General features: G+C 34.6%; 1 protein-coding gene across 2 annotated transcripts in view; it reads left to right on the top strand.

The window, feature by feature from the left end:
* The window catches only part of SCAP (SREBP cleavage activating protein), a 408,865-nt gene that overhangs the window by 129,990 nt on the left and 256,922 nt on the right, over positions 1–21,953 (top strand). For both annotated transcript variants that reach the window (XM_090415224.1, XM_090415223.1), the window contains exons 10-11: positions 9,066–9,192; positions 14,163–14,275. In XM_090415224.1, coding sequence (XP_090271350.1) covers positions 9,066–9,192; positions 14,163–14,275 — 240 coding nt within the window. The remainder of the gene's footprint in view (positions 1–9,065; positions 9,193–14,162; positions 14,276–21,953) is intronic.

Below are 21,953 nucleotides of genomic sequence, written 5' to 3'. Positions count from 1 at the left end.
TAAAATGAATTCATAGTTATCTAAAAAAGCTATTATTTTACACTTCACACTTTTGTTATATGATAGATTTTTAAACCTTTCATAGGTAGGAGTGTCATAAAGGGGAGGGGGACAGGGATGATATGTGATTATGGTAATTATCTGATAATAATAATTGAAATCTATAGTGTTGAAAGGTAAAAATTACCATAGAATTACTATAACAGTAAGTTCATTTCACATTACCATTTATACTACTACAATCTTTGCTTTATATTTTGTACAGTAAATTACATAAACTTTTAATGATATTATGACAAGTTAGAAAAGCTTTTGATTTTAATGAAAAGTTATCAGTAGCATTCATTTTTATCGATGCACATTTCTTAATTTTTGATACATTTTTGGAAAACATTATAGTTCCTTTAATTTTTTTTTTTTTTTCATTTTTATCTTGTAAGTCTTCAAATTTTATTATACATTGTACTGTAATAATGAAGACAGAGCACTCCTGTATATAAAGATAAGAGTCTGTTTTTATTATTTTATTGCTTTTGTCTTCACATTTTGAAGACATATCTTAAAATATTTACCTACACACACACACACACACACACACACACACACACACACACACACACACACACACACACACACACACACACACACACATTATGCCATCATTTGCTTTTAAGGGTCAAAGAGAGAGAGAGAGAGAGCTAAGTCCTTGAAGCTGAACATTTCAGACTTTGACAGTATAAAATAATTTTTTGTTTAAAACAGTTGTGATGACAATACAGTAGGATTGGAGGAATGAAAAGAAAAAAGGAAAAACAAGCATGATTTCTGGATTATTTTACACTTCACATTCTCACTATATAATAGGTTTTTGAAACCTTTCATAGATAGGAGTGTCATAAAAGATGGAATTTTATATTTGATTATGGTAAGTATCTGATACCAATAAAGGAAACCTACAGTATTTAATTTGCAATGAAATGTTAGTGTCCTAGTTGATATTGCTAATCTTCAGTTACTATAATATTGAAGTGAGTCTTAATTTTCATAATACTTTTCTATGTTGGGAACAGGTTGGATGCACTATAACTTCAGAATTTATTGATTTATTTCAAAATTGATATCGCAGTGATCTCTCCTTTTATTTCATATTAGTAGCTGAGTTTGCTTTTCTTCTTTTTATTTTTAAGTTGCATACTAAACATACTCTGAGACTGTTTTAATAGCATTGTTAGAGTTTTTTTTTTAATTTTTTTATGTTGTTCCCACTCATGAAAGATTATTTGCAAACCTATAATACATTTTGGGGTGCTTAAGGGTCAAAGCTGTACAACTGAGAGGAGACCTCCACATAGCCTTTAAAGGAATGTGGAGAACCGACCAGGGCTTCTGACCTAATGTCCAATCCTCACCTTCTCGTGGTGCACCCTGTTGGGTATCTACTTGGATACTGAACGAACAAGGATGGGTTGGCAATTTAGGATTTAGCTGACCAAATTGTATTCTTATTGGTTAAACCAAAATAAAAAAATGATGGTACAACATGACAAAATTTCATGCCGGCTGGGGCGTCGCCCGGTTAAACAAGGCCATCATTGTTTTTGCCAGGGAACCAGGACGAACAGCGAAAAGTCAGCTACTGGAACAAATCTGAAAACACACCCCAACTCAACATCAACAGAGTTAAAGATCGGTACTATCAACATAAGAAGCCTGAATGGCAAAGAAATGCAGCTAGCTGATGAATTAGATAAGTACCAGATCGACATAATAGGGGTGACTGAAACAAAAAAGACAAAAACTGGTGAGATCTTTCTGAACAATAAATACAAAATGTTATATTCAGGCAATGACAATCAAGGAAAAGAAGGAGTAGCAATAGTATTCAACACAAAATATGAGGCTAATCTTCTTGAATGGCAGTCAGTCTCAAGTAGAGTAATGTGGGCAAATATGAGAATGGGGAACTGGACAATGAGACTTATTTGTGCCTATAGTCCCACAGAAGGTTCTACTAAGATAGAAGTGGAGGAATTTTTTGAGGCTTTAGAAAAAGCAACTGACACAATAAAAAAGAAAAAGTTGGTCCTTGTTGGGGATCTAAATAGCAGAGTAGGAAGTGATTGTGAGACTTACAGAAATATTTTGGGAAAATTTGGAGAAAAGAGCAAAGCTAATAATAATGGCAAATATCTGTTGGATTTCTGCTCACGACATGGACTGGTTATTACTAACACCATGTTCCAACATAAATATGTGCACAAATTCACATGGAGAGAAGAGGCAAGGAATAAGAAACGTCTCATTGACTATGTTATTGTTGATAGTGATGTTTTCTCCCTGGTGCAGGACACCAGAGTATACAGAGGATTTGAAATTGGAAGTGATCACTATTTAGTCTTGAGCAGGATAAAATTGAATTTCATATTGAAAAGAATAACATGTAAGAAAGTTTTAAAGCGAATAAAAGTTGAGCAGCTCTCAGATGTGAACTGTAGACTAAAATACACAAAGATTATTGAAGAAAAAATGAAAGAGTTTGAGAACAGGAATCAAACCTTGGAGATTCAGTGGCAAACTCTGAAGAAAACATTGCTTGATTCTGCCAGAGAGGCATGTGGTGAGGTTGTCTGCAAGGATAAAAAAATCAGAACTCCCTGGTGGACACAGGAAGTTAAAGAGGCAGTGAAGGAAAAGAAGAAAGCATACCAAAAGTTCCTGTCAAATAAATCAGCTTGTGCTCTTAGAGAATATAGAGACAAATGCAAGAATGCTAAACACTGTGTAAAACTAGCTAAACAAAAGTCATGGGAGGACTTTGGCAAGAATATAGAAAATAAATATCAAGAAGGTAGCAAATTATGGGTGGGGTCACTACCCAGACCGGATTCAACCTTTTTTGAGGTCTCCTCTGAGTAGCTAGACCCTAAATACCAAGGTTATAGTAATACGAAGCCTTATGAACTTTACCTATAGAAGTTGCAACAACGTGTTTTTATTTTTAATAAAAAAAATAAAAACTCAAAAAAGGTTGAAACTGGTCTGGGTAGTAACCCTACCCATAATGCATTGCAGTATACATCTTCTAGTGAGATGTGCTTTACATTATGGGAAGATACTAAGAATAGTGATCAGAGCTTTACCCACCTTTACCATGAGTTGCCCTGGTGTTGTATCATCTTTAGACTTGAACTTTGTTTCAGGTGCAAACTTAATTGTTTGCATACTTGGGATTAGGAGTTTAAATAACCAAGTTTATAAAATAACTTGGTTATCCTAATATGTATATGTGTGTGTGTGTATATATATATATTATTTATTTTTTTTTTACAAGTACTGAAACCTTGCTCTAGAAACCAAACATGGAACTTTTTCAAGCCTCTTCAGACCTTCAATAAGCTGGACAGTTGTCTCACACTGGGTGATGAAATTCATCTCCTACCTACCTGAAGACAATCACAAATACCCATGCCCATGGATATTTTGATTGTCTTGGGGTTTGAACCTGCAATCTGTTGGCTGGAGAGCTGGTACACTAATCACTCACTAAACCAACCTGATTGGCTTAGTAAGTCTTTTATGATAAGAGTTCATTATGAATTTGAAAAAAAAAGAAAAAAAGTGTTATAACAAATCTTTATTTAACTCTGAAATGTAAAGTTATCTTAAAATCAAACATCAGATACAGTCAGTTCATCACATTACTATTTATATTGCAGTAATTTTAATTAAATAAAACTGCATTATTTATCTTAATGACGTTGCAAAATAAGACCTTTTAAGAAAATTGAACAACTATGGGCATTCTTACTTGGAATGTATGACTGTTACAACAAATGTGATGTCTGTTCTAACAAATGGGATTGGTATTATACTCTAATCATGATTATGACTACTAGGTTGTTATATTGCCAGATGGTGCAGTTATATGTTTTCATATTATAACATTTACACTATGCAGAGGCATAATGTAAATAACTAAGGGATATTTAGAAGTAAAAAATAGCAGTTACTGTGTATTATGCACAAATATTACTCTTAAAACTTTTCCAAAAACTTACTAGTGAGCTTATGAGAACAAGACCAGAATCAGAGTTGCCTTGGTTGCACTATTTATGGAACACGAACTCAACCTACAACTGATATATTTGCCTTTTATTAATGCATGGAGTAAGTTTCCTTAGCCTGAAACATCAGGCTTGATGTTTCACTACTTCACTACTAGTGGAAGTGAAGACAAAAACTCATTCATTGCTATATCAGAAAGCTGAAGTAACTAAGCTATGTTAGAAAGTTTTCCTCGAGTGATCTCTACACGGGTGCATAGTAAATTATTAAACTATGAGCTGAGAAGCTTATATTTGTCTTACACAAATAGTATAATAGATAATATCAATATTACAGATTTATCTATAATTTATAGCAAAATGTGGAAACTGGCAAAAGAAAGAAATGTAGATTTTTTTTTTTTTTAACTTTCAATATTTTCTATAAAGCTTATGAGGTTATGTTCTTACAAACTCTGTAGTCAATTTTTGAAAGTTTTAAGTTTTTTTTTTTTTTTTTTTTTTTTTTTTTCTGGTGTTTTTTTTTTTTTTATAACATATGGTTATAAAATATGAATGGATCCATAATATCCTCTATTACAATATCTCACTTATTTCAAATTGAAGGATGTTGGTACTTAAAATTTTAACATTTATTATATTTAGGGAAAGCAAAATTTTATGTTTCCTTTTTATCAAAGAATATCTTAAAAGTCTTCATTTTGGCATAAAATAAACAGAATTAGGAGATTTTAAGGGTCAAAGCTGTATAACTGAGAGGAGACCTCCAGATAGCCTTTAAAGGAATGCGGAGAACCGACCAGGGCTTCTGACCTAATGTCCAATCCTCACCTTCTCGTGGTGCACCCTGTTGGGTATCTACTTTGATACTGAACAAACGAGGATGGGCTGGCAATTTGGGATTTAGCCGACCAAATTGTATTCTTATTGGTTAAACCAAAATAAAAAATGATGGTACATGACAAAATTTCATGCCGGCTGGGGCGTCGCCCGGTTAAACAAGGCCCCCGTTGTTTTCGCTAGGGAACCAGGGTGAACAGCGAAAAGTCAGCTACTGGAACAAATCTGAAAACAAACCCCAACTCAACATCTCCAGAGTTAAAGATCGGTACTATCAACGTAAGAAGCCTGAATGGCAAAGAAATGGAGCTAGCTGAGGAATTAGATAAGTACCAGATCGACATAATAGGGGTGACTGAAACAAAAAAGACCAAAACTGGTGAGATCTTTCTGAACAATAAATACAAAATGTTATATTCAGGCAATGACAATCAAGGAAAAGAAGGAGTAGCCATAGTATTCAACATAAAATACGAGGCTAATCTTCTTGAATGGCAATCAGTCTCAAGTAGAGTAATGTGGGCAAATATGAGAATGGGGAACTGGACAATGAGACTTATTTGTGCCTATGGTTCCACAGAAGGTTCTACTAAGGTAGAAGTGTAGGAATTTTTTGAGGCTTTAGAAAAAGCAACTGACACAATGAAAAATGAAAAGTTGGTCCTTGTTGGGGATCTAAATAGCAGAGTAGGAAATGATTGTGAGACATACAAAAATATTTTGGGAAAATTTGGAGAAAAGAGCAAAGCTAATAATAATGGAAAATATCTGTTGGATTTCTGCTCAGGACATGGACTGGTTATTACTAACACCATGTTCCAACATAAAAATGTGCACAAATTCACATGGAGAGAAGAGGTAATGAATAAGAAAAGTCTCATTGACTATGTTATTGTTTGATAGTGATGTTTTCTCCCTGGTGCAGGACACCAGAGTGTACAGAGGATTTGAAATTGGAAGTGATCACTATTTAGTCTTGAGCAGGGAAAAATAGAATTTCATATTGAAAAGAATAACATGTAAGAAAGTTTTAAAGCGAATAAAAGTTGAGCAGCTCTCAGATGTGAACTGTAGACTAAAATACAGAAAGATTATTGAAAAGAAAATGAAAGAGTTTGAGAACAGGAATCAAACCTTGGAGATTCAGTGGCAAACTCTGAAGAAAACATTGATTGATTCTGCCAGAGAGGCATGTGGTGAGGTTGTGTGCAAGGATAAAAAAATCAGAACTTCCTGGTGGACACAGAAAGTTAAAGAGGCAGTGAAGTAAAATAAGAAAGCATATCAAAAGTTCCTGGCAAATAGGTCAGCTTTTACTCTTACAGAATATAGAGACAAATGTAAGAAAGCTAAACAGTGTGTAAAACTAGCTAAACAAAAGTCATGGGAGGACTTTGGCAAGAATATAGAAAATAAACATCAAGAAGGTGGCAAAATATTCTGGAGGTTGTTGAAGAAGCTTAGGAATGGAGGAAAGAGTGCTGTAAAAGGAGTTAGAGATGATAAAGGTGACATGAAAACAGAAGAAAAAGATATCCTTGAAGTATGGAGTAATCACTTTGGAAAACTGCTAAATGAAACAAGCAGTGATGACAGCACAGTGATAAAAAAACACTGACCAGGCATACAGTCAGGAATACATATCCATACTTGAAGTAGAAAAAGCCATCAAAGGCTTGAAATGTGGAAAGGCAGCAGGAGTAGATGATATTCGACCAGAAATGTTGAAGTATGGTGGTATAAAAGTCTTACAGTGGCTGCACTGCATAGTTCAGAAAGCCTGGACAGAGGGACGAATTCCCAATGATTGGAGTAGAGCTCTCATAGTACCCATATATAATAGGGAAATAAAACTGAATGTGAGAATTACAGAGGTATTTCCCTACTGAGTGTTCCTGGCAAGATCTATGCAAGTATACTTGAGAAACGGTTGAGAAGAATTGTGGAAGAAAAGCTTGGTGAAGAACAAGCTGGATTCAGGCCAAATAGAGGCTGTCAGGATCAGATCTTCACTTTACGACAAATAGTCAAGAAAGCATGGGAATATAACAAAGATCTGTATTTAAGTTTTGTTGATTTGGAAAAGGCATATGACAAGGTGCAAGAGGGAAGCTATTCAATACTCTGCAGTGATATGGTGTCAATGGTGCATTGTATCAAGCAATACTTAGTCTTTATTTGAGTTGTAAGTCAGCAGTTAGAATTGAAGGAAGTACAGGAAGATGGTTTAATGTTAAATCTGGTGTGAGACAAGGATGTACATTATCCCCTCTGTTATTCATTATCTATATGGATCACATTATGAAGGAAAGTGGTATTAAACATGATATCAAAATTGGAGATGTTAATGTCAGCTCTTTGCTTTATGAGGATCATGTTATACTTCTAAATAAATCCGCTACAAGTCTGCAAGATTCTCTGACTAAATTCAGTTGCTGTTGTAATAGATATGGTATGAAGGTCAGCAATAAAAAGACAAAGACAATGAAAATAGGCAGAATCATTGAAAATGTCAACTGTGTTGTGAATGGAGAACCTCTGGAACAAGTAAAACATTTCAGCTACTTAGGCACAATTTTTACTGAAGATGGTAAATTAAATATAGAAATAGACAACAGAATCAGCAAAGCTGGTATGGTGAGAAGTCAATTGAATAAATTGATATGGAATAAGAGAGAAATTAGTCAGAACACTAAATTAGCTGTATAGAAGACAGTGTTCAAACCAGTTTTAACTTATGGATCTGAGAGCTGGGTCAGAAGTAAAACACTTGACCAAAGACTAGAGACCGCAGATATGAGAGTCCTGAGAAAGATTAGAGACGTGAACAGATGGCATTAATGGCAATATCATATTAAAAATTAGGATATTAGGAAAGAACTTGACATTGTCAGCATCCAGGAATGCGTTAGCAGAGCTAATCTCAGGTGGTATGGTCACTTAAATAGAATGGGAGAGGAAAGATTAGCAAAACAAGTGTTCTCTGCCAGGTTGGCAGGAAAACGACCCAGAGGAAGACCAAGATATAGGTGGATTGATACGGTACAAAGTGCCTTAGACGTTAGAAATATAAGATCTGATAATGTTGGAGTCTTGCCAAGTAACAGAGTGATTTGGAGGAAAATTGTAGATAGGATGTTAGTAATGATGTAATTTTTTTCATGTAGTACTGTCGTATCCTGTACACCCCTTGAGGGTACATGGCAGGAATTTGATGATGATGATGATGATGATGAAACTTTTTGTAAAACACACTTAAGAGGTCTGTGACACAGTACAAAAGAATAAAACAGCTTACCAGTTGTGTTTAGTTGTTGATCAAAACATTACTGAAAAGTTTACAATTGATATACTGTTAAAATAACATGGACACAAAGTGCAGTAATCTATTGTTTATTGGACTCTTCAGTTATCAAAACTACAAGTTCTGATAATTGAAGGGTCGGATAATTGAAGTACAGTTATTTCGGTTGACATGCAAGGGTTGATTAACTGAAGAGTCAATCTTTTGAAGGTCAGATGATTTTTTCATCTGCCATGATGAGTTAACTGGTGGTTAAATGTTAAATGGCCATTTGTTACTTAATGCTTGATACCTGTTTCAACTGCACATGCTACTTGAAGGCAACAAAATACTTCAATAGGAAAGTAAATATATTGTACTTTATTGAATGTTATGTGTCCAATTGTGTTAATTTCCTCCAGTCTGTTACAGCACATTATTTCTTATTAATTTAAAATTGCTCAACAATCAGTGTTGCATTCCTACTGGAACAGTAAAAAATTGCTACATCATTCTCTCGAAAGTGGGAAAACTTGTCTGGTCACAGTGCAGATGTATATGTATTTGGATTGACTTTTCTTTCATAGCATATTCTTCTCAAAAAAACTTTAAGAATCACATTGAAGTACTTGGTATATAGTGAAATAGCTCTCGTTACAAAGAAAAAAAAGTATTTCTATATTTAACATTATTATATTTATTGGTTATGCATAGAAAAATACTTAATAGTAGATTTCTCATTGCAGGCAGTACTTACTACATCAGTCTTTTACTGCATGTAGAAGCTGTTAAGGAGAAGCTGTAAATGTTGCTTCTCCTCTGAAAAGGAGGAGAAGCATAATTTAATATTCATAAAATTTCTTTTTTTAACATTACAGGAAAGATTGAGCTTGTGAAGTCCAAATGGGCCCTAGCTGTTAGTGCTGTTATGACAGTAGTTATGTCTTTGTTAATGTCTGTAGGACTGTGTCTTTGGTTTGGTTTGAATCCTACGCTAAATCGAAGGTAAGGATAACACAATCTTTAGTTTTGCACTTAAATAAAATTGCACTTATGAGGTTAATTTTATTTCATTAAATTGGAAGAATCAATGTGAAAGAATCATTTTATATATTTTTATTTAATTTCCTTTTTAAAATTATGATTAGCTTTAGAAGTTGCTGAATTTTGAACTTTGAACTTGAATTTTATGCATTAAATTTGAGTAAACATCTAGCAGTTTGGCATTACATTTTTATTTATTTTGCTTTTATTTTATTGAATGAACATTTAAGGAAGAATTTTTAGTGTCTATTCATCACAAAGCAGTTTTAGTACAAAGGATGAATGAAATTGCTCATTATAAAATGGCTATATGAGTTATAACTTGGTCTTTGTATTCTGAAAACGTGATAGTTATGTAGCAGTCATTATGATTTCCATGTGATACTGGAGTAAAAAAATTAGTACTGAAAGTGCTGAGGATTTAAGATTTTTCCATGTAGAATATTACTTTGGTCATTGTAATGATAGGCTTAGGTGTTTATTCATCATAGTACTTTGCAATATAAACAACACCAAAAGAACATACATAATTTATGAGTTACTAATATTTTGCTGGATTTCAAAACAGCATCTTTAGAGCACAAATAATAGTAAGACAGTTGCAGAAGCTAATGTCCCAGCAAGACCTTCTAGGGACCCTGTATAAAATATGAAGTTAATTCAGAGAAATCAAGCTAAATGTGGTCTTAGAATGACTGTCTCCCAGAATTTTAGGCAAATTAATGTGGCTATACCTTAATAAGGTTAGGTAGTGTTTCATAGTGATGCCAATTCTAAAAAAAGTAAATATATTCTATGTACAAAATTTATCTCTAACCTCCATCCTGTAGTTGACAAAAACAGCTCCATCTACGTATTTGCCAAATGATAAGCAACCAGAGAGCCAACCTCCTGGCATCAGTATTTTTCTCCAACTCTTGCAATGATGATCAAAGCATTTTATCATTTTACCAAGAACTGCTCACTGCCTTACTTCTCTAGTCTTTCATCAGCAACCATCCTGTAATCACCTTTACAGTTGTTTGTACCTATCTTGCATATACCTTACATCATGGAAACAAGCTTGTATCCAGTCCATCCCAAAGAAAGAGATAAAGCCAGCCATCCAGCTGTTGTTCCAGTACACTTACATCAGTGCTATTGGAAATAATGGAAAAAAATTATCAACAGTCAACTCCTTCACCGCCTTAGAAGCCTACCAATTAATAAGTGACCATCAGTATTGATTCAACCACTCTCCATCTATAGTAGATTCTCTTTGGCAACTCTCCCCAATCTATGAATGAAGGCTATGGAAAAGTTTGGTGAAATCCATGCCACCATTATAGACCTCTCCAAGTCCTGGTCATTCACTGTGTCATGGCAAATGGTTCCTTTCTCATTTTTCTTTGCCAGTGCTGGAGTATCCCAAGAGTCTGTACTTGTGCTCTTATCCTATTCATAAATGAATTTCTATCATTATTTTCAAATCTTCTCTATAGTTTTGTTTATGATAGGACATTCCATTTTTCTTTTTATTTGACTCGCCTTTCAGTACTTATATATTGCAAGTTACAACACCTTCCACAGTCAATGCCTTAAATGTGATAAGAAGTGATAATCCATCAAGCCGAGAACTCTTAATTGAGTGAACTGACATTCATAGCTGCATCTCAAAGCTAAGCACTACTAATGCACAAAATGCATCTTTCCTTACAGTATATTCAATATAACTATAATTTTAATTAGATATATTAAATAGACTAAATATGTACAAATCTACTTGTACAACATATACAAATGCATGAAAATCAACAATAGGAAGACAGTCTGTGAAAATAGAAACATTGAAAACATCAGCTGTATCTTGAATGGAGAAACCTATAGAACAAGTAAAACATTTCAGAATAAGCAAAACTGGTGTGTCAGTTAATTAAATTTCTATGGAATAAGAGAGAAATTAGTCAAAACATGCAGTGTTCAAACCAGTTTCAGTTCAAAGCAGCCATTAATTAATGTGGAAAATTGTCATAAACATTTATTGTACATAAATTTTGTCAGCCTAGAAAAGCAAATGCCAGAATCAATTTTTTGTTAATTTGTCTCATTACACTTATATAACTGTGGATTCCCCCCCCTCTTCTTTGTTTGATTAGAAATAACTTCACACCATACTTATAGTTTCTGCACTTATATATTGTTTTGATTTAGAAAACAGTCATTTTCATACCTTGGCATTCAAAATAATGTTATCTGCAGTGTTTTGAGCTGTAGAATAATGAGCCAAGAATAATCAAGTCTTGTTATTTTAGTTTTCAAATATGTATAAGCTATGCTCTCCATGTAACTGGAGCACTATCAATAGTAATGATGTCATTTTTATTTTTGTTGTTCATTTGATAGAAATAGCAAGACAAAAATCTACAGTAATTAAGCATTGGTGTTGTCTGAAAGAGGGTAATTCAATTAATTGGTGATCCCTTTCTTTCAGACTCATTTCAGTTATCTCATAGATCACTTTTTTTAATAGATACTTTCATGGATATTGTTCCACTGAACTGTTTCATCATTCCTTCATTTTCTACTTAGCTAGTGTTATGTAAATAGCACCAGCTTAACACATTAGAGTCAAATTACAAACCCACTAATCTGGAACAGTCTTTCTTTCCCTGTATGTGTTTACTAAGAAATGTGACTTCCATCTATTTAAAAAGAATACCTGTTAGGTTTCCTCTCCCTTAATTCCTACCCATTCCTAATACAAATGTGAATAAGTTTTACAACTCCTCCTATAGGATTGATATATGAAAAATTAATAATAAAAATAAACTATTTGCAGTATTCTGAAAAAGCAAGTTTCGTGTCTGATTTATTATTTTTTATAATTCAAAAAAAGTTTAGTTAATAAATAATCCATTAATTTTAAGCCTACAGGTCAGTAAATCATGGGGCCCCATTATTATAAAGCTTAGCTTCTTTGTTGAATATGTAACATTAAATTTAATAAACTGTTACCAAACAGTAAGAAACTAAAAGAATATATGTTTCTTTTTGATAAGAAACCATTAAAGATTGCTTACAAATAATGAGCTGATGGTGAGATAAATTATACTGCTACTGCTTGGATGGAATACTCTTCCTCACTTTTATTTGTATTATGACTAAGGCAGAAATAAATTGAAAGTGATAAACTGGAAATGCACAGTGTTACAGGAATTGATTTGATGACCTAACAGCTATAATAGTTTCAACCTTTTAGTTGGTGATCTTACCTTACTTTTTTTTTTTTTAGTGATACTCCCACCCACATATGGCTTTGGAGGCATGAAGTGGTTGGTCAAACTAGACTTCTAATAAGCAGGTTGGTGTTTGGTAGTAGTGATCCATCACACACACAAACTAAGATTATTTAGAGTTTTGTAAGAAATTAGTGAGCTGCGAAATAGGTGATCTAGAATCATGTTCTGTAGACCAGGTACGGTGTTAGCAGCATGAAGTGGTTGGTCAAACTAGGCTTCTAATGAGCAGGTTGGTGTTTGGTGGTAGTGATCCATCTTGTCCAGTGATATTCATCTACTTCCTCATACCTTGTGTGTGAGATATGGAGAGAAGGCAACTATTGTTAGTCTCTTGGTTGTATATCAGATATAAACACTTGTGAGGTACTTGAATTGATAGAAGACAGTATTCTTTGCATAAAAATATCTTTGGTATTTTTACCAGCATTACTAACACACACACACACAAAAAAAAAAAAAAAGATTATTTAGAGTTTTGTAAGAAATGCTCCAAACTCCATTCAGGCATCTCCTATTACTATTCTGTGGCACATATAACTGTTATCATCAAGTGCACATAGTAGCTTATAGACTGTCTATCTTAGGTAAGTGCTATTACATTTTGATACCACCTTGCAAATGTGCAACAGCCTACCTGCCCACATTGCTGAAATTCAGAGATGTAAATTGGTTGTTGTTAATGTAACAATTGATTAACAGGAATGTGCTAAAGAACACACATACACACAGAAAAACAGTATACCTAATTTTATGACTAATGAATCTAATAGAAGATCAATCTTGCATACGAGAAAGTTAATAGATAGGCATACTTTTTTGTATGGACTTGCACTTTAGTGAGTCATCTAAGGCAATAAATATTGTCATTGTTCTCTATTTTCAAGTTGTTTTGTCAGTTTTTCTGGGTGGAAGAGCCTTAATTTTCCAGGGGATCATTTCCTATATGAGACTAGCTAGCTTTTCTTTGGTTGAAAAGCTTGTAAAGATTCCTTGTATCCTGTGCACAATTTAAATCCGGGTTCCAACTATAGTTGATTCATCTAACTACTACAGGGGCATTTATTCTTTAGATTGGAGGAGGGGCATTTTGTTCTTTATTTTATACACAAAATAAATATAAAACTTATTTTATAATATAAATGACATGTCCAAGAAAGAATGCACTCTTTAATGGAAATGTTGGAGTTCATATCAGTAATAGAGAAAAGTGATGAGTGTGAGATAGGTAATATGGAAGTAATAGAAGAAAAACAAAGTACAGTACAGTGACAGAAATCTTACGACTTTGATGAGTACTTCATGAAACAAAATGAAAACTGGATGCAGTCAATACAGCAGTATTTTCTCTCCCAGAAACTTAGGATATTTCTCCAAAATTCGTAGTTTGTAGCACACAATTCCAGATGAAATAAATTCACTTTGCAGCTTCTGTTGCCTTGACATTTACTATTAATAACCCACCCTAGCTTGCTGTTCATGTATATTAAGCCTTGCTTTGAAATAATTGTTTTAGCTTTCCAGTTCATCTTGGCAGTGCATTGTATTGAGAAATATCTTTAAATTTCAAAAGTTTTAGTTATTTTTTAAAGTTGGTGTGCTTAATTTCATTTTGATATAACTTAATTATTTGCTTTTTACTTTTTTCATCCCTAGTGAAATTCTTCCTTATCTGGTTGTAGTCATTGGTTTAGAAAATATGCTTGTGCTAACAAAGTCAGTTGTTTCTACGCCAGATCATTTGGATGTAAAACTTCGAGTTGCTCAAGGTAAATTTGTCAGTTATATGCTTGATTTTATCTTTTCTTTGATATTTGTTAGTGATTGTTATTATATCATTATGATAATTGTCACATTATCATTATAATTTCTCCTTAGTAATAAGCTTGGGATAGTCATCGTCATCTTATTGTATACTTTATGTTATAAAAACACCAATAATTTTTGTAATCTCACACAGGAAAGCTTTGAAACCTAGAACACATGTTAGTGCTTTGGGTAGGCTAAGAATTAGATGATGCAGAAACCTTGCTCTAGAGACCAAACAAGAAACATTTTCCAGTAAGCAGAGTTCACACTAGGCAATCCATTCATCTCCATCTAAGCCACAGCAAGGATTTGAACTCACAGTTTAGTATATGTAATTGCACTGTATATATGCTTTGAATCTAGTCTGCAATGCATGCAACTTTTAATTAGATATTTTAGTTGAAGGTGATATTGGGTGATAGGTAATAGGGCTCCACCTTGGAAATTTTGATTTTCATCCCATGAAACAGACGAAACACTCTGAGAATATACAACTGAAAAGTGTAGCAGACCACACAACTATATTTTTGTATTAATTAGGTTTATATTATTATTATTATAATATGGGCACCTCATAGGTTGTATGGATAGACCCAATCTATCCACACAATCTATCATACCTCGCCTTGAATCCATTAACAGACAAAGCACTCACAGCTGACTCTGGCAACCTATTCCACTCATTAACAACTCTCCCAGCAAAAAATCTAGTCCTCACACCTCTACTAACCACACCTTTATTCAACTTCCTTGTTCTAGCCTCTCCAGTCAAGTGCTGAAACATTCTTCACATGACGAAGGTCAGTGCAAGGTGAGTGCCCTGACTTCTCTCTTCAGTTCAGAAGGAGCATCATGTGACCTGTTCCCGCAAGTTTTTTAGAGCTTTGCCAAACAAATCAGAGGAGAAGTGCTGGAATCCATTGTCACTAGCAATGAAACCATGGTTCTTTATTATGATCCTCTTTCCAAAAGAGAATCCATGGAGTGGTGCAAACCAGGCGAAGCACTACCACAAAAAGCCCAGGTCACTCAGTCCACCAAGAAAATCATGGCAACAATCTTTTGGAATTTCCAGGGAATTCTCTTGATCGACTTCAAGGAAAGAAAGACCACTGTGGATGTAGAATATTATGCTTCACTCCTGCACAAACTGTACAACACCATAAAGGAGAAGAGATGAGGAATGTTGAGTCATGGTGTTCTCCTGCTTCCTGACAATGCTCCTGTCCATATGGCTATCATATCTGCAGTGAAGGACTGTGACTTCCAGGAGATTGAATACCCACCCTACAGCCCAGATCTAGCACCCAGTGACTACTATCTTTTCTCGAAACTGAAGAATGACCTTCGAGGAAGAAAATTTACAGATGACAATGAGGTGAGAGATGCAGTTTTAGGCCATTTTGCAGAGGAAAGTACACATTATTTTTTCAAGGGCATAGAAATGTTAATTCAAAGATGGAGAAAAGTGTTGAAGTAAAGGGAGATTATGTTGAAAAGTGACATCTAGAATATCTTTATCTTCAGTTTTCATGTCACTTTGATCATCTCTGATTTCTTCTAGGACAAAAGTACTCTTTCATTTCTAAGCTTTTTCAATAGCTTCCAGAATATTTTGCCACATTCATGATATTTATTTCCTGTCCATTGATTAACCGCATATCCACAGGAACTTCCCTTTTACCAATCTTTTGCTGATCTATTTACGAAATCAAGGAATACAGTATAAACTTATAGCAGCTACAAAATGCATTTTATGAGGAGAGAATAATAATGCTGCACTAAAAAGTTAAACATTATTATTATTAATATTAGAGGGACCTCCTAGAAGTCAGGGACTTGTCAAGGAAGGTGACATCACTCACACCACCTGTCACACCTTCTCTCGAATTCATTCACAATATCTGATCTCCATTAACCACCTCCAAAGTAAAGCCATATTCCAATAATGCATCATTTTATAAGAGAAAAATCTAGTTCTCACCTGTTTCTTGACTGCATTCATAACTTCCCTTTTATCCTCTTTCTACAATCCATAAATTAAAATATTCCATCTATGGGTATCCTATAGGTCTCTATCATATAACCAATATTTTTCCTTTTTGCTAGCATCTGCAGAATTAAACTTAATTAGACAGCCTTTGGAAAATACTGTGAAATGCTCAAAGGAAACCTTCTAATCTGCCTTAAAAGAAAAATATTTGACAGTTGTATGTTTACAGTCATGACATATGGAAGTGAAGCATGGACTTCGACTAAAAAACTGACCAACAGGTTGAGGATTACCCAGAGGAAAATGGAAAGATCATTACTCGGTATTACCATTCTAGATAACAATATGCAATACTTGGATCAGAGACTAGGGTGAGAGACATTATAACAGCCATTAAAAGATCTAAATGGAAATGGGAAGGTTATATTAACACTCAAAAATGGACAAATTTTATATCTGAATGGTATCTCAGAGATGGAAAGAAAGCTACACGAAGACCAAAGAGATGGTAAGAGATTGCTGGACCTTAGTAGTACAGAAAAGTTCAAGACAGGACTGACTGTAGGACTTTGGGGAAGACCTTCATTTAGGAGTGGACAGAAAATGGCTGATGAAAAAGAAATGTCTGCAGTCCATAAATTCTCCGTTTATCCTCATAGTCAACATTCTGCAATCTTGATATCGACTATAACACTCTCTCTCTCTGCATCCCTTTGGAAACAAGGAGACCAGATCTGCACACAAGTGTGGATGAGGTTGTATCAAAGCAGCATAAGGAGCCAAAATGACTTCCTTATGCTTACAATGCCAATGTTCATTTCAGCATTGCAATTATCCTCTGAGTTGTATTTGCAATCTTTGCTATATGGCCCTGAACTGCAACTTCCTATCTACTAAAACTCGAAGATCCATAGCCTGGTCAGTTTCTTCTAGTATAAGCTGTCCAGTATAATACATCACTGGATATCTCAACACACCAAAGTGCATAACTTTACACTTATTAACATTAAACTGAGATATTAATTTTCACTTGTCTATTCCAGGCTATTCTAGTCATTCTACAAGTATTGTTTGCAATTGCATTTCTGATTTCTCTACCTCTGATGTATGCTGATTTATATCTAATGTTTGCTGATGTATGTCTGGTGACACACACATCAGCTTTGGAACTACTTGTCTAAGAAATATCCTTTATTACTCTTGGCAAGACCTCATTCCCAACTTTACTATGTTAGATGAAACCCAACAAGATCCTCTGGTCAGCACTGTTCAAAGAAACCAAATAAAATGGCTTGGCAACTAACTCAGACACCCACCCCCTGCACCTTTTGATTCTCTGGTCCTCTACACCCCTATGAGAAAAGAAAAAGAGCAGACCCCCAAACTCAATATTGGAAATACATCAGCAATATTCTCCCCATTTCCTCCCAACTCTCCACATCAGAGAAGCCTGGTTTTCCTTCATGTCATAAGAACCTCCAAGTCCTACCTTAGTGTACACAGACTTTTGTTTTGATTGGTTTCCCTATTTATAATTGTAAAATTATAAATAAACGATGTTGATGATGAACCCTTTAATGTATGGGATAGCTATGGTTTTACTGTAATCTATATTATTTTTTGAAGTTTTATTAAGAAATTTATTAATTGTAATAGTATTTTTGCTATAGCCATTATTTATAAATGTATTGCTAATAATTTTTAGTTCTTGTTTAATTCATTAAAGCAAATTTTTATAGCTCTATTTTTGAGTGTGTTAATGAATCCAAGTTTTGCAAAGGGTGGTGATATGAGTTAGCATGTATATATTGGCCAGTATGTGTAGGCTTGCATTTAGATTTCAATAATAAATTGTATGCGCTCATGTTGTTTGTTCAGTTGGCTAAGGAATGTGTTTAATGTTTGGCGGTCATGTGGCCAGATAATGAAAACATTGTCAACGTATCCAAGACAAGCTGTAGGTTTTAAAGTAAAGGAATCTAGAGCACGTCGCTCAAAAGCTTCCGTATAAAAGTTAGCAATGCGGGGGGAGATAGTGGTGAGCCCATGGCTATACTCTCTTTTTTTTAGGTAAAAATTATTTTACCACACAAAGTAATCGGAATGTAGTACTTGGACAAAGAGAGCCATAATGTTGGACTGAAATTTGTTCTGAAGAGAAGAATTGTGTCATTGATTGGGACATTTGTGAAAATGGCAGAAACATCAAAATTGACTAATAAATCATCTTTGCTGAGTGTTATGTTTTTAATTTTGCTTATGAAGTATTGTGTGTTCTTTATATAGGATGGGGAATGACCTACCAACTCCTTGAGTGTCGATGCTAATTTCTTGGCTAGGTGATAATTAGGGCTGTCTATTCCCTCAACTATTGGCCGAAGTGGAACGTTATGTTTGTGTACCTTGGGAACACCATATATTCTGGGAGAACGGGTGTAATGAGGTATTAGTTTTTTAACAGTCTGATGGCCAAGAAGTGACAGACTTAAGCAATTTCAGTTTTTTCTTTATCCTGTTAGTCGGATTATAGTTCACCAGTTGATAAGTGCTGTTATTGGAGACTAGTTGATTCATCTGATGAACGTAGTTGATCTGTCAAGGACGATGGTGGCATTACCTTTGTCCAATTTTGTTATAATTATATACTGATTAGCTTTTAATGACTTGATTGCTGTGGGGGGATAGTGGTGCTGATTTCTAAACGAATTTTATCAGCTATATTATTTGGAAGAGACTTAATCCTCTTTCAGTGTGATATATAACATCCAGTTTATTAACAGTTCTGGGTGCTACTGCAAAGTTTAGGCCTTTATCAAGTAATGCAAGTTGACTGTTATTTAAGGTGTGGCTAGACTGGTTGATCACATGAACATTGCTTGCCTGTGGTTGGTTGCTCCTCATTTCACTTGTTTGTTGTTCACTGTCAGAGTTATTTGCTGGAGAAGAGATATCATGATTGGTTAGATTCATATGATTGGCCTTCAAATTTTGTCGTTGCTTTAAAATATGAAATTTGGCTTTGGCTTTATTACTTTCCAGAATATGTCAGCTGAGTTATCAATGATTCTTTCAAGCACATTAAAAATATCTGGATTTATATAACTGGAGAGATCAGATTGTAAATTTAGAACTTGATTTTGGGTCATTGCAAGATTTTTGCAGGCTGTTTGAATTTGTTCTCTAAGTATTGCTTTCTCTGCACTCATGGGTAGATACAAAGTGCTTTAGCGAAGTAAATTTCTTTTTCAGCTTGATGCCGTTAGGAATGAGATTGCTGTCTCTGCATCTCCTCAGAAAAGCCAGCCGATTGATCAAAAGTGAAACACGTATCTTTAGCTTACCATAATGATTGCAATGCTTGTGAGTAACATCTCCATGAATTATGAGAATCCTTTCTTTCATGCTTACATGGTGATCAAAATACATCATGAAAATTATGGAAACATATTCTACCCCTCTAAGGATCCTCCCCCCCCCCCCAATTGGCACACCCTGGAGTTTATTGCATCTATTGCACCTGTAACTTACCATATATTGGGGAAACTGGATGTACAATCCCTATCCATAAAAAAAGAACACAGAGACGCATTAAATTTAACAATTTTGGAGAATCAGGCCTCTCAGATCACGCTCTTAACTCCCTACATCCAATTGATTGGAAAAGTACTTGTTCTTTACATCATACAAAAACCTGGTATAAATGGAAATTTAAAGAAGCATGTGAAATTTTGATTAATCACAATCTTAACAATAATAACGGCATAAAAATCCCAAAAATTTGGATGGCACATGTTCAGCCAACTTAGTTTTCCAGCAAACCCTGTCTTTAGAACTCTAAGCAATTCTTAACTTTTATCAGCCTCTATCCATACTAATTTGTTGTAATCTATATAAGTAATTTTTTTGTATGAACATGTTGCTCTCCAGCTTAATTTAATTTGTAACCTAATAGATAATAATAATAACAGGACTGTAGCTTTTGATGTAGTAAGTTTTTTTTTTCATCATCATCATCATCATCATCAAATTCCTGCCATGTACCCTCAAGGGGTGTACAGGATATGACAGTACTACATGAAAAAATTACATCATTACTAACTTCCTATCTACAATTTTCCTCCAAATCAGTCTGTTACTTGTCAAGACTCCAACATTATCAGATCTTATATTTCTATCGTCTAAGGCACTTTGTACCGTATCAATCCACCTATATCTTGGTCTTCCTCTGGGTCGTTTTCCTGCCAACCTGGCAGAGAACACTTGTTTTGCTAATCTTTCCTCTCCCATTCTATTTAAGTGACCATACCATCTGAGATTAGCTCTGCTAACACATTCCTGGATGCTGACAATGTCAAGTTCTTTCCTAATATCCTCATTTTTAATATGATATTGCCATTGATGCCATCTGTTCACGCCTCTAATCTTTCTCAGGACTCTCATATCTGCGGTCTCTAGTCTTTGGCCAAGTGTTTTACTTCTGACCCAGCTCTCAGATCCATAAGTTAAAATTGGTTTGAACACAGTCTTGTATACAGCTAATTTAGTGTTCCGACTAATTTCTTTCTTATTCCATATGAATTTATTCAATTGACTTCCCACGATACCAGCTTTGCTGATTCTGTTGTCTATTTCTATATTTAGTTTACCATCTTCAGTAAAAATTGTGCCTAAGTAGCTGAAATGTTTTACTTGTTCCACAGGTTCTCCATTCACAACACAGTTGACATTTTCAATGATTCTGCCTATTTTCATTGTCTTTGTCTTTTTATTGCTGACCTTCATACCATATCTATTACAACAGCTATTCAATTTAGTCAGAGAATCTTGCAGACTTGTAGCGGATTTATTTAGAAGTATAACATCATCCGCATAAAGCAAAGAGCTGACATTAACATCTCCAATTTTGATATCAGGTTTAATACCACTCTCCTTCATAATGTGATCCATCTAGATAATGAATAACAGAGGAGATAACGTACATCCTTGTCTCACACCAGATTTAACATTAAACCATCTTCCTGTACTTCCTTCAATTCTAACTGCTGACTCACAACTCAAATAAAGACTAAGTATTGCTTGATATAATGCCCCATTGACACCATATAACTGCAGCGTATTGAATAGCTTATCTCTTGGCACCTTGTCATATGCCTTTTCCAAATCGACAAAACTTAAATACAGATCTTTGTTATATTCCCATGCTTTCTCGACTATTTGTCGTAAAGTGAAGATCTGATCCTGACAGCCTCTATTTGGCCTGAATCCAGCTTGTTCTTCACCAAGCTTTTCTTCCACAATTCTTCTGAACCGTTTCTCAAGTATACTTGCATAGATCTTGCCAGGAACACTCAGTAGGGAAATACCTCTGTAATTCTCACATTCAGTTTTATTTCCCTTTTTATATATGGGTACTATGAGTGCTCTACTCCAATCATCGGGAATTCGTCCCTCTGTCCAGGCTTTCTGAACTATGCAGTGCAGCCACTGTAAGACTCTTATACCACCATACTTCAGCATTTCTGGTCGAATATCATCTACTCCTGCTGCCTTTCCACATTTCAAGCCTTTGATGGCTTTTTCTACTTCAAGTATGGATATGTATTCCTGACTGCATGCCTGGTCAGTGTTTTTTATCACTGTGCTGT

The sequence above is a fragment of the Typopeltis vanoorti genome, unplaced genomic scaffold (assembly GCF_054136105.1).
Source record: "Typopeltis vanoorti isolate ZY-2024b unplaced genomic scaffold, IOZ_Tvanoo_1.0 HiC_scaffold_24, whole genome shotgun sequence".
Taxonomy (NCBI): domain Eukaryota; kingdom Metazoa; phylum Arthropoda; class Arachnida; order Uropygi; family Thelyphonidae; genus Typopeltis; species Typopeltis vanoorti.
Note: the sequence above shows the minus strand (reverse complement) of the source record. Positions and strands in the feature narration are given on the sequence as shown.